The following is a 15,178-nucleotide window of genomic DNA, read 5'->3' on the forward strand; positions in this document are numbered from 1 at the left end:
TACTAAGTAAACAATTGAATTTAAAGATGAAAGTATTGCTCAATTCCAAAGCAAGCAATTAATTCGTAATTTTCTTGAAAACAAACAATTTTTTAAAGAAATTTTTTTTTCTATTCATTTCGTCGATTCCATAGAAAGAAACTAATTTCCCAGTTTTTCTTTAAACTGTATATTTTTTTTATTATTAATGCTTAAAGAAAATGTGCGCAGTTGATATAACCTCAAGGCACCACAGTTTTTTTAATTTTATCGTTAATATGTAAGTTTATTTCAACAAATTGTTGTTTATTTATTAAAACATACTAATATATCGAAACGGTTTTCTCAGTTTTTTTTTAAATGACCTGCAAAATTTTTAAAAATGTTTTTTTTACTTCCTGTAAAAACAGCGAATTGGCGCTGACCCCTTTTGTCATTCTACCCTTCATATATTAAGGTTCTGTAGCGCAATGGGTTACGTGACTGACTAATCAAAAGATTCAGGGTTCGAATCCCAGCAGAATCGATTATATACACTACCGTCGGAAATTGTCGGTACGGCTGACGTGCGAGGAGTAGAAATTTGGTGCTGACTTTAAAGCAAGATATTTTAAGTTAGAAAAAAGTTCGAGACTAATGTACTAATTTTTTTTTGATTTCCGGCATAATCTAGAATAATGTATGGAAAAATTTGACAATTTTACAACATAATCTTTAGGGTCTTAGCTTTAATTTGCATTTTTGAAACCTAAAAAATGTTTTGTGGTTCCTGAAATATGTTAAAAAAGGTCCGAGCATGTTTTTCTACAACTCAGCTCAACTAAATCTTAGCTTTAATTTGATATTTTGAAACTTAAAAAAATGTTTTGTACTTCCTGAAATATGTTAAAAAATGTTTAAGTATGTGTTTCTGCAACCCAGCAGCGAGGCGGCGAAAAGTGATGATTGACGTCTGAGTTGTAGAAAAACATGCTCGGACCTTTTTTAACATATTTCAGGAACCACAAATCATTTTTTAGGTTTCAAAAATGCAAATTAAAGCTAAGACCCTAAAGATTATGTTGTAAAATTGTCAAATTTTTCCATACATTATTCTAGATTATGCCGGAAATCAAAAACATTAATACGAAAGTAGGAAAATTGCATAATTTTTACTTGAAATCTTTTCGGTGTTATAAATACCAAAAAAAAAAGAAAAAAAATTTCTTGATATACATTCAGAAGCAGAATTTTATCAGCTTTTCAACCATCTAAGTTGGAAGTCTCTAACTTTTTTCTAACTTAAAATATCTTGCTTTAAAGTCAGCACCAAATTTCTACTCCTGGCACGTCAGCCATACCGACCATTTCCGACGGTAGTGTATTTTTAAAAAGTATAAAAAATTTCATACTTACAAAAACTGTTTTATTATTTATATAATGGCTGGTAAGCGCATAGTTACTTCCAAATCGACCAATAAGGTTCGAAAAAAGTAGATGATACCCAGATGTGATTTCCACTTCTAAAACCTCCGTGACCCTTTCAGAGCATGCCAGGTCGACTCCCCCCAAAAATTGACCGTCATGAAATTTTAATTCTTAACCCTGAGGGCGAGATGGCGCAGCGAGCGGTGTCATTTGACGTGGCGCTTGAATTTAATATGTGACGTGTCAATTTTCTTCCCATTCTCATTGACAACCCTTGACCTGTCAAGACATTTTTTCTGAGAATACGCGATTTTTCGTGAAGAAAAATGAAGAGTACGGTGTGCAGTGTTCTACATTGTGACACCAAACGTGTAATTAATGGGAAAAAACAAGGTTTTAAATTTCCTAATAACGAATATTGTGCTAAGGAGTGGGTGAATTTGACAGGAGATAACAATTTGATTAGTGTAAATGTGAACGAATTGAACAGGAGAGAATGTTTTATTTGTGAAAAGCATTTTGAAAAAAAATTTTGTTATGTGACCAAAAGCGGAATTCAAAAATTATTTCCCAAATCTGTGCCAACTTTACATTTGCCAATGGATTTTGTTAGCTGCGAAGAAGAAATTAGTGTACCCGACGACGACCAAAAATCTTGTGTAATCGACGAAACAATTATTATTGATTGTAAAATAAATCTACCTCACGACGACAAAGAATGTACCAGCACCATCGACGAAATATCTGTATCCGACAACTTCGACGCAGAGTTTGGAGAATTAAAATATGAATCAGCAACAGTTATAGTAAGTATAAAAGCATATTTTAATAGTTTCCCTACTTTGGAGAATTTCAATTCAATATTTTTTGATAAGCCCCACTTTAAGGAAAAAAAAAAAAAGTTTTTAACCACTTTTAACGAATGAAATATAATAAAATGTAATTGCAAACACTTTTAGAAGATATAGTTATACACTTTTCCACACTTTTAATAAAAATGATGTAGAGTCAAAATCTTTATTCAAATAATGAGAAATTTGACATTTTAATTTTTTTCCTTCAGCTGAAACAAAAATTGCAATTTTCATCCAATTTATATAAATAATAGCTTATTATATGTGACGCTCCACGAGAAAAGACACCTAACGTGACATCTAATTTTAGGTTATGTTTGTGATTTTCAGAGTGCAAATACACAAAGAGAATGAACTATTAATACAAACCATTTATTTTTAAATCTTTATTACACCTAAAATATTTCGTAAAAACTAATTTCGATCTAATTAAAAAGGAACTTTTTATATAACAAGATAAAACTGTCACTAAACATAACCTAAAATTAGATGTCACGTTAGGTGTCTTTTCTCGTGGAGCGTCACATGTTCAGTGTAAATATATTAATTATATTTACTGATTAAAATTTAATTAGAATTTAATTAATTAATAATTAATTTAATATTAATTATACGATTAATATTAATAATATTTAATAACAATATAAATAATAATAATAATAATAATATTAATAATATTTAATACTTAATATTAATAATTAATTAGTAATTAATTAATTTAATTAGACACGTCGTATTAGAAATATTACGATTGCAAATTTTGTAATCGTAATATTTCTAATACGACGTCTCTGTTTGGCCCGCCACGACACTTCTTTATATTTCGAGACGGGCGAAATAATAATAAATTTCCGTAACTGTTTAATAATTTTTTTAAGTTTAAAAATTATTAATATATTTTATTTTTTTTATTTATATGAGCCGAAAGTTCTGAACGTTCATATGAACGACATATTTTTTTCAATCTATAAATTATTAAAAATTATGATGACCATGTAGAATAAAACAGTAAAGTAAACAATTATTAAATTAATAACTTCTTTTTAGATATTTTAAACAATATTTTGTAATAAAATTCGTACTTAAAGAAGTTGCAAAAAAAATTTCGTTCATATGAACGTTCAAAACTTTAGGCTCATAAATAAATCGCGTTTGTTAGAATTTTACTAATAGCACATAGTTTTTAGGCAGAGGAACAAAATTATGTCGAGAGACTTCATATTATTCACCAAACTGCCAACGACAACACAGAAGGAAGAGAACTTGAAGATACCCCCAACGACAACACGGAAGGAAGAGAACTTGAAGATACCCCCAACCACAACACAGAAGGAAGAGAACTTGAAGATACCTCCAACCACAACACAGAAGGAAGAGAACTTGAAGATACCTCCAACCACCCAACGGAGAAAATGGACTGTGAAGAGACCACCCACCAGCCGAAGAAAATAAGAGTTCGCCCCAATAAGAAGACTCCGTTTCGAGCGCGTGAAATACAATCACCTACAGAGCGCAAATTATTTCATGAAGTATTGCGACTAAGGAAACATAACCAGGTTCTACAAAAGAAGCAGGCCCGATGGAAGAAGAGAAGAAATCTTGAGAAGCAATGTACACCGAAGCAGACGATCAGAATGCAGAAGGGTTTGAAAAAAATGAATCGAGTTCAAGAAGAGTTTTTAAACATGATGCATGCAAATAATAGTATAAAGTCAAAGGGCAGAAGATACAGTTCTTTTGATAAAATATTGTCTCTATCTATTTACAAACAGTCTCCCAAGTGTTATCGTTACTTGCAAAGTTTTCTTCCTCTACCTTCAAAGAGTACACTTTCGTCCGTTTTGAGTAAAATGCATATTGATACCGGTATTACCGATGAAACAAAACAACGTTTGTTGGAAGCTGCCAAATTGTGTACAAATGATCAAGAGAAAGTCGGAATTCTCATGTGGGATGAAGTTTCTCTTGGTTTAGGAGTACATTATGACAGCAGCACTGACAAAGTTGTTGGATTTGAAGATTGGGGGACTGTTAGAACAGAACAGTATTCTGATCATGCTCTTGTCTTTATGCTTAGATTAGTTAAAAGTGGTGCCAAAATACCAATCTCTTTTAATTTTTGCAGCTCCATGACGAAAACTGCTCAACTTCTGAGGTGCATCAAGGAAACGCTTGCGGCTGTTAAAGAAGCTGGATTCCATGTAGCAGCTACCGTTTGCGACCAATGCAAGACAAATGAATCGGCCATTAACACCTTAGTTGCTGATACTATTAAAGTGAAGGGATCAGAATATGTACAAGCTAGTATGTTTATTTTCCTAAATTGTTTTAATAAGAAACTATATAGTTTCAGTTTTTCACACCTCAGATGGTACTTTTATTTTTCAGGATATGGAAGTCGTTCCTCTATTTGACGTTCCCCACCTCTTCAAATGTTTAAGAAATAATCTTCTTGGCAAAGATATTCAGTATCAAAAAAATAAATTTGCAACATGGGATCATATTATTACAGCATATAAAATTGATATGTTCGCAGGTAACAACATAAGGCACCTTCCGAAACTAACAGATAAGCACGTCTATCCTCAGCTGATCAAGAAAATGAACGTGAGTTTGTGTACCCAAGTATTTAGTAGAACCGTTGCAAATCGGATTAAAGATTTGTCAGGCGCTTCCAAAAAGTCAACTGACGATGGACCACTAGGTATACCAAAAGATGGAATTAACACCTCTTTTATTGTAGAATTTTTTAATAAACTGTTTGATGCCTTGAATGGAAAAGAGGAAGTTGACAAGTCTAGTCCATTTAGAACAGTTTTAACAGATGATAGTTTCCATTTACAGTTTTTTAATGAAGCTCTTGCCATTTTATCGGATATAAAATTTGTAAATAAACAGACAAAGAAAGTTTTAACCCAACCACCATGTTTAAATAATTTAAAGAAAACTATTCAAGGCATCAAAGTTTTATGGAAAAACTTGAAGCAATTCGGTTTCACTTGCTTGAAAACTAGACACTTAAACCAAGATCCATTGGAGAATTTTTTTTCTCAAATTCGAGGTTTAAGTGCAAACAGAAAACCTAGTTGCTTCCAGTTTATATCCATCTTTAAGAGTCTTATTTTTAAAACTTTTAATAATTATAAACCGTCGACATCAAATTGTGAGAATGATAATGGGAATACGCTTGTTTCATTAGAAAGTATGTGTAGTGAGAATGTGAATTATTCCCGTCCTCATGTTTATTTACAAAAAATTGTGAATCCTGCATCTTATAATGAAGATGCTATTCCAGAAAAAGGAAATCTTTCTAGCGACAGCAATAATTTATTAAATTGTTTAAAAGAAAAAGTTCCTTCATTAGTTTCATGTAACAATTGTTCTTCTAGAATCAAAACATCACTTAACTCTTTTAATATTAAAGAATTACACAACGACACTAAAAGTATTTTGCGTAGAATTATTCCAACTATTTTCTCAAGTGTCGGAATTTGTAACAATGCTGCAACTACTATCAAGAAAGAGATAACAGTTGAACATATTTGCTGCCCTATTCACAAAAATGAAGTTATGGAACAATTTATCAATCTCAGTACAACTTTATATTTGCGTTCTGTAAGTTCCTTCTTAGATTGTCTGTTGCGCGGAAAGATTTCTTTTAATTTGGAAAAATACCCTCGAGCAAACATGTTTGTCATGAGAGCTATAAGTAAGTACGATTCATCTTTGAAGAATAAGTATGTAACGTTTTCAACTATTTCGAAGAAATGTTAGGATTTAATATTTTTCTTGTCCCACGTTTTTAGAAATCAAGGTCAGGGAAGTTAGGAAATCTTTTTGTTCAGTCTTCATGGACTCCCTGTAAATATTTGTATTTCAATAATTATTTTGTTGAAGTTGTAGAAATTGTATTACGGTTGCAGTTACAAATAATACTTTCGTAGACATGTCAAGTTCTACATGTATTGTACTGTATTACATACTTATATCTTTAAAGACAAATCATACTACTTATCTTCCTATTGTAAATAGTTTATTAAGGTTTAAATACTTAAGGTATAAGTTGTAAATTTATTTTCGTTGTCACAGAAGTTTTTTATATTTTATTTTATGTATTTCTATTTTATGTAGAGGAGTCATGTTCTATTAACGTCTAAGTCGTTAATATTGTTTATTTTTTTGGGAAATACGTATCAAATTTATCTTCGTTGACATATGAATTTCTTTCACTTCATTGTATTGCATACTTTTATTTTTGAAGAGGAATTATGTCATTCAATTTCAGACTGTTGATAACTTTTTAAATTTTAAGTTTTTAGATAATAAGAACATTTCTTGTCGCCTAAATTTATAGTTTGTTTCTCTATCTTCTGTATGTCTATGTATGCATATTAATATTAAATTTCTTTAAATAAAAATTTTGTTTCCCCGCCCCGAAAAAAAATTGTTGTTCATTATTTACCTCAGAAAATGTATTTTAAAAAAAAAATTTCTATTTTTTAAAAGAGGTGTATATAAATTTTGTTTTTTTATTAACATTAATAAATGAGAAAATAACTATTACACATGAACAAATAAAAAAAAATTAAATTTCTCCAAAAATATGAATTTTAACGCAATTTTTTAGAAATAACCTCACATGTGTTTTTTGATGACAGAATTTTTTTCCCCTTAAAAGTGTTTATTCATTTAATTAAAAAGAAGAAATTCTATTTTATTAAAATTATATTATATTAAATCTATAAATTGTAAAATATATATTTGAATTATTATGAAAGTCTGGTTTAGAAATAACCCGACATGTGTTTTTTTTAAGATAGAACTTTTTTCCTTCAAAGTATCAATTCATTTAATTAATGTAAAAGAATTAATTCTATGTTATATTAAAATTCTATTCTATTTATTTTATTATATATTAAATAAAAATATTTAATGAAAAAATCATTTGTGTTTGCTTTCTCAAGAAATTATATTTTAATCTCAACATTTTTTTTATTCTTATTTACTCAGCTACGCTTTTTACCTGTAATTTGTTTGCATATGTATTTTGTAAAATGCAATATATTTAAAATTGAAATAACAGTGAATTTTCAACACGTATTACATTTACTATATTAGGTTACCGAGATAACAATAAATATTTTTTGGCATTAGCAGATTTGTCAAGAGTCTTTGTTTGTTTGTCTGTTAAAAATATAATGTAATTTTTAGAAAAGCGGTGTCCTTTTAAATAGATTGATGATTCATTTTAAACAATAATTATCCTGCAAAGTTTTGAAAACATTAAATTTCCATACAAAAAAATTAATGTCTATATTTTAAACAAAAAAAAATCACTTTTGTTTTTAATATGTCTACACATTAAAAACAAAAGAGAATCACTTTTGTTAACAGAATACATAATTATTATTATAACAGATAGCAATTTTCATTAAGTAACTTCATTGGAAATGATTTGAAAAAGCCAGCGCCACAACACATTTAAACATATCAGTATACATATACGCATACTAATACATTCTCAGCGTGCTTTAGTTCGCTACCCTGAGGGCGAGATGGCGCAAAAGTTGCGGTCAACACTTTTCTACAGACTCGACCTGGCATGTTTCAGAGTACAAATGATACTAGGTCCAACTACTCATTTAATCTTAAAATTTACCTTACTGACTTCAAAATTTTTTTACCGACATATAATAAGTTAGGAATCTGCGTTACCGACTGAGGTTAAATACCGTCATTAGATAAAGGGCGGTGGCGCCATCTAGCAGTAACCTGTGGAACTAAGGTCTCGTAATGGCATAGGAGCCAACTGTTTTTTTAAAACATTTATTGCAATTTTCATAAACTTTTGGCTTCTGATATATTAAAATTTTTTTTATTCTTCAGGCACAAACATGGTGCTTTAAGATACCTGACGTCCGTGTGTAAAGCCAATCATTTATTCTCTAGTCTAAAAATGACATTCATTTTTCCCTAAGGTAAAAATGAACGTCATTTTCAAATGGGAGAGCAAATGAATGACTTTTTCACAAGGTCGTCAGGTAACGTAAAAGCGTCACGTTTCTACCTTTGAAATAAAAAATATCGTAAGTAAGTCTCGAAGAAAATAAGCTTAACTTTAATTAAAAATATTAATATTTGAAAAATTTACATTGGCTTTTGTAAAACTCTTTTAAATGAAAAATACTTTTTTAAATAGTTTCGCGTTTCTTAAAATAAAAAATCATTTTTTCACGTAATAAAATAAATTTTACAAAATAATTATAATTTCTGATTTTTATTTTCTTATGAAAATCATACTTGAATTATAAAAATATACGTGTTCATTAAGCAAATAAAGAAATTGGCACAATTCCTAATTTGCAGCCGGCAGTTTCACGATAATATGCAAAAATGCGTCGTTTCATTGAGATTTTTAAATCCCCCTTTAAAATTAATGTCTATTCACTAAACTACTTTATGCGGAAGTACACTAGAAACATTTTCGTTGTTACAAGGAAGCGTTTCCCATTGCCTAGTTGCAATTCGAGCGGCGTTGTATTTTTTTTTTGTTTCTTTTTGTCCCAAAAAGAAAACAGATAAAGGAGGAAAAAACTGAAGTTGCAGTAAACACTTAACCGGAAAGAAACTTTGTGCAATCAACGTTTTAAAATCCTTTGACTTTTAATAAATTTTTTCCAAGCACACTAGTTTCTTAAAATAAAATAGTTTTTGTAAAATACAAATAAAAAAAAATAGTTTTGCATTAGTAATTAATGAAAAGTGAAATTTCTCAATTCGTTACACTAAACTAATTAGGTAGTTACTAAATAATTTTTTAATAGTATAAGTTGGAGACCAAATTCATTTCAAATCAGGCAAGCTTGACTCGGTCGAGACTAAAATTTAATTTGGACCTCAAAATATTGTTTTGTAAAGAATATTAGACGATACGTATAATTTAATTTACCTGAAATTTTTTTTGTTTTTGTATCACGTACATTATTTGACATACAAAGCTTACATTTTTTATACATGTTTGAATTATAATTGACTATGATTGAAAAAGAAATCAATAAAAAATTTCCATTAGTTATGATAAAAGATTAAAGATTATATAATAGATTATGTAAAATATAATCAATAGGAAACTTAAACTTTATAAATTGATTGAAAATTCATGAACTTCCCCAAAATTTTAATTTTTGATATTAATAAAATTAATCCTTTGCGGCACACATTTTTCATTCCACTCAAAAATACAGATGATCACACCTATAAGGGTTTTTGTGGTCGCTTATTACGGATCTAAAGTCAGTTTTTAAAAATTCAAAATGGCGGATCCAATATGGCGTATGACTTTTTGAAAACCTAATGCAACTCGCTTGAAACTTGTTCTCGGGGGTTTTTGGGGGGTCGCTGATTGCGAATCTGAAGTCAGTTTTCAAAAATTCAAAATGTCGGATCCACTATGGCGTACGATTATTCAAATCTAATGCAATTCGCTTCAAACTTGTTACTGGGGGTTTTTCGAGATGATTTGGTAGCCTTGAAAAAGGCTAATTGTTATAGTTGCTGTTTACAAATATCAAGTTTGTTTTTTAAAATTGTAAATGGCGGATCGTAAGTAAAATTCCATTTTTAGTTGTGATAAGCGTCGAAACAATTTCTTGCTGGCAATAGGTAGAGTAGAACATTGCAAGTTTTACAAACCCAGGACGTTCGCTTTTGGTCAGCTTTTGTACTACAATGAGCACATATTGGATCCACATTCTGAATTTTGAAAAACTAACATTAGATTCGTAATCAGTGACCCGAAAACCCCCGAGTAACAAGTTTTAAGCAAATTTCGTGAATTTTTAAAATTTTCGGTCGCCATATTGGATCCGCCATTTTGAATTTTTAAAAACTATTTTCAGATTCGTAATCAGCGACCCCAAAAACTCCCAAGTAACAAGTTTCAAGCGAATTGCATTAAGTTTTGAAAAAGTCGGCCACCATATTAGATCCGCCATTTTGAATTTTTAAAAACTGACTTCAGAATCGTAATCAGCGACACCAAAAACCCCCGTGTAACGAGTTTCAAGCGAATCCAAGCAAGTTTTAAAAAATTGTCGGCCATATTGGATCCGCCATTTTGAATTTTGAATTTAGAGTACAAAATATCGGTTCCCTTTTTACCTAAATTTTCGGTAATGAATTTTTTGTCCAAAATAATGAGTTTTTTGACAATTATTTATTTATAATTGTTTATAATTTTGCGTAAATATTGTTACTTTTATTTTTGTTTCATTCTGTATTTTTGTAATTATAATATTTTATTTTTGACAATGAAAATAATTCCTAAAATCTATTTTCTTCTTTTTCTAAATTTAAAGTCGTGCTTTAGATAAAAAATTAACTATTAGATTTTTAATACATACTAAAGTCGGTAAGAATAAAACAGAGATCAACATTTCTTTAAATATGATCTAAAAATATTTTTTAAAATTGTTAACTTTTATAAATTGAAACAGTTTTTGTAGATGATTAATTTCAACCTAATTAATTATATCCGCTGTTTTAGACAAGTAAAGACTTTGTATGCAAATTCAATTATGATGTTCATATAAACTTGCTAATTTTCAACAGTCAATTTTCTAGTTAATTTATTAATAATAATAATAATAATAATAATAATAATAATAATAATAATAATAATAATAATAATAATAATAATAATAATAAAAATAATAATAATAATAATAATAATAATAATAATAATAATAATAATAATAATAATAATAATAATAATAATAATAATAATAATAATAATAATAATAATAATAATAATAATAATAATAATAATAATAATAATAATAATAATAATAATAATAATAATAATAATAATAATAATAATAATAATAATAATAATAATAATAATAATAATAATAATAATAATAATAATAATAATAATAATAATAATAATAATAATAATAATAATAATAATAATAATAATAATAATAATAATAATAATAATAATAATAATAATAATAATAATAATAATAATAATAATAATAATAATAATAATAATAATAATAATAATAATAATAATAATAATAATAATAATAATAATAATAATAATAATAATAATAATAATAATAATAATAATAATAATAATAATAATAATAATAATAATAATAATAATAATAATAATAATAATAATAATAATAATAATAATAATAATAATAATAATAATAATAATAATAATAATAATAATAATAATAATAATAATAATAATAATAATAATAATAATAATAATAATAATAATAATAATAATAATAATAATAATAATAATAATAATAATAATAATAATAATAATAATAATAATAATAATAATAATAATAATAATAATAATAATAATAATAATAATAATAATAATAATAATAATAATAATAATAATAATAATAATAATAATAATAATAATAATAATAATAATAATAATAATAATAATAATAATAATAATAATAATAATAATAATAATAATAATAATAATAATAATAATAATAATAATAATAATAATAATAATAATAATAATAATAATAATAATAATAATAATAATAATAATAATAATAATAATAATAATAATAATAATAATAATAATAATAATAATAATAATAATAATAATAATAATAATAATAATAATAATAATAATAATAATAATAATAATAATAATAATAATAATAATAATAATAATAATAATAATAATAATAATAATAATAATAATAATAATAATAATAATAATAATAATAATAATAATAATAATAATAATAATAATAATAATAATAATAATAATAATAATAATAATAATAATAATAATAATAATAATAATAATAATAATAATAATAATAATAATAATAATAATAATAATAATAATAATAATAATAATAATAATAATAATAATAATAATAATAATAATAATAATAATAATAATAAGGTTGGCCTCCTTGCGAAAGGCATGTTTCAGAGCAAGAAGGACATATACCCGATCTAAGGGAGATCCTTTGCTCAAGGAAGCATTCAAGGAGGCCAAAAAGAACCTCAGCAAAGAGATCCGCGCGTCGCGACGCCGTAGCTGGAAGGACCTAATCGAGGACGTCGAGAAGGACCCATGGGGTCTGGCTTTTAAAATCGTTACTAAGAAATTAGTAACGAGGCAAAAGACCCCCGGCCTGGACAATCCCGATTGGGTCAGAAAGGTAATAAAAGCCCTGTTTCCTCCTGCAGAGCCGTGGCTTAGGAAGGACTGGAGTTCTTTCATAGTCACAGGGGAAGAACTCTTTACTCTTGAAGAATTGGAAGAAGCAGGTAGAAGATTGAAGACAGGCAAGGCGCCTGGAATCGATGGGATAAGCAACAAGATCCTAAAAGAGGTGATTGTTGCTTCCCCCCAGATTTTGCTGGACATCTTCAATCGCTGCCTAGAGAGAGGAGAGTTTTTTCCAGACTGGAAGAGGCAAAGGCTGGTCCTCCTAAGAAAGGGTGACAAACCTCTAGATAAGGTCTCATCCTACAGGCCTATATGCCTGTTGGATACGATGGGCAAACTTCTAGAGGACATGGTTCTGCAGAGAATGCAATCTCACTTGACCGGAGAGAATAGTCTATCCGATAACCAATTTGGATTCCGCAAAGGTCGGTCCACAGTTGATGCCATAAAGGCAGTTGTGGACCTCGCCAGAGAAGGGAAAAACAAATTGGGTCCAGATAAAAAGAAGAGCTTCTGCGCGTTGGTAGCAATCGACATACGGAACGCGTTCAATTCCGCGAGATGGGAAGATCTCATCGAGTCGATGATACAGAAGGGTATACCGCCCTACCTGTTGCGGATAATGGATAATTACCTAAGCGACAGGTGGGTTATATACGAGGGAGACACCTGCATTCTCAAGGAAGAGATGCAGCGTGGGGCCCCTCAAGGATCGAGGGTAGGACCATTTTTATGGAATGTATCTTACGATGACTTCCTGAGAATGGACCTGCCCGAAGGTGCGGTGATCGTCGGCTTTGCGGACGACGCGTTGATCGTGTGCACTGCCGACTCGGCGGAAGCTCTGGGGATATTGGTGAACGAATGTCTGCGGCTAGCAAAATGCTGGCTGGAAACCAGAGGTCTTCAAATGGCCCTGGAAAAGACCGAAGCATTGCTGGTCACAGACAGACGTGGTTATAAATCCCCACGAATCGTGATAGACGAATTCGAGGTCAAGTGGAGGAGACAGATAAAGTACCTTGGTGTGGAATTGGATGGAAGGTTAAACTTCCATCACCACATGGCTACGGCGTCAAACAAGGCGATCGAATGTGCGGCTAACTTAGCACGGGTGATGCCAAATGTTGGAGGCCCCCGTGAGAAGAAAAGGAGACTGGTGGCGAGTGTCGCCCACGCTAAGCTGCTTTATGCAGCGCCAGCGTGGGCCCCCTCCCTGAGAACAAACAGATGTTCAACCATCTGTAAAAAGATGCTGTCCGCGCAGAGATGCATTACTTCACGTATTGCCTCTGCTTATCGGACAGTATCTACGAGCGCTGTGCAGGTCCTTGCAAGTGTCCCGCCAGCAGATCTTTTGGCGCTTGAGAGGGAGGAAATTATCCTCCTTCTCAAAGAGGCGAATTCCTCTGAAGAGGAAGATCGACCCAGCAAAGACCGCATCCGCTTCGAAGCGAGGCACAGGCTCGTCGAAAAATGGCAACAAAGATGGGACGGGGAGGTAAAAGGTCGATGGACTTATCGCCTTATACCGACACTCGCCACTTGGTTAAGTAGGAACCATGGAGAGGTGTCCTACTACTTGACACAAGCGCTGACAGGTCACGGATGTTTTAATTCGTACCTGCAGCGCTTTAGAAAGAGAGAGAGTGAGGCGTGTGCTTACTGCCAGTTCCCTGTCGACAACGCAGAGCACACCCTCTTTGCCTGCAGTCAATGGGACTTGGAGAGGCAGGCCATGTTCACCGGTGTAAACGCTACTATTACACCGGAGAACATGGTAGCGCTGATGATCCAGTCCCAGGAAAACTGGCGGCTCATCGAGACCTTTATCATCTCTGTTATGATGAGAAAGGATCTCGATGGCCGCAAAAGGCGTATTTAACAGCATATATTATTATTTATTTATTTTATTTATTTATTATTTATTTTTTATTTATTGACTTCATTATTTATTTTGTCTTTTTCTTGTTTCTACAATTTTGTGTTTACTTGTCTTTTATTGTCCCTTTACAATTTTATAATCATTTGTTTTGTATTGTCTTTTTACAATTTTAATATTCTTGTCTTATATATCCGTCCGTCTTTTGACAGTTTTATTTATATTTTATGTGTTTAAATTTTGCATTTGTCTTTTTACAATTTTATTTTTTATTTTATTTTTGACTTTGTCTATTTTACTTTTATTTTATTTATTGACTTTTTATTGTTTTCTTTTCTGGTGTGCTGTTGATTCCGCTTGACATTGATTTTGGTTTTATTTTAAAATTGATAACGCAGGATGTCCGCAGGAATGGACGAAGTCGCTTTTGCGACAGAGTTGGAGCGCCACCCTCGAAGGCAAAAGTCTTCACGACAGTACCGAGGGTGGATCAAAGGGCTCCCAAGAAGGGTTGACGGGTTTTTAGTGGGTCGGGGCTGGTAGTAGTTCGCCAGCTTATTTTGTTTATTGTTCTCCTTTTTTTTTTTACCAACCCCACATAACCTTGGCATGCGGAAGCCAAGGTATCTGTAAACAGATTTCCCAATAGTCCCTAAGCAAAAAAAAAAAAAAAAAAAAAAAATAATAATAATAATAATAATAATAATAATAATAATAATAATAATAATAATAATAATAATAATAATAATAATAATAATAATAATAATAATAATAATAATAATAATAATAATAATAATAATAATAATAATAATAATAATAATAATAATA

The 15,178-nt window shown here is 29.7% G+C and overlaps 2 protein-coding genes across 3 annotated transcripts in view; both read left to right on the forward strand.

Annotated features, from left to right (window-relative positions):
* LOC127285401 (synaptotagmin-7) overlaps positions 1-15,178 on the forward strand; it is an 858,561-nt gene that overhangs the window by 153,725 nt on the left and 689,658 nt on the right. The gene's annotated exons all lie outside the window — the stretch shown is intronic.
* Positions 3,405-4,773, forward strand: LOC127285407 (uncharacterized). Its single transcript, XM_051311408.1, has 2 exons — positions 3,405-4,544; positions 4,629-4,773. The coding sequence occupies exons 1-2, from the start codon at positions 3,653-3,655 to the stop codon at positions 4,652-4,654; spliced, it is 918 nt and encodes a 305-aa protein (XP_051167365.1). The 5' UTR covers positions 3,405-3,652; the 3' UTR covers positions 4,655-4,773.

This window comes from Leptopilina boulardi, unplaced genomic scaffold, assembly GCF_019393585.1.
Source record: "Leptopilina boulardi isolate dan_hultmark-lab unplaced genomic scaffold, ZJU_Lbou_2.1 LbouV2_332, whole genome shotgun sequence".
In the NCBI taxonomy this organism is placed as follows: domain Eukaryota; kingdom Metazoa; phylum Arthropoda; class Insecta; order Hymenoptera; family Figitidae; genus Leptopilina; species Leptopilina boulardi.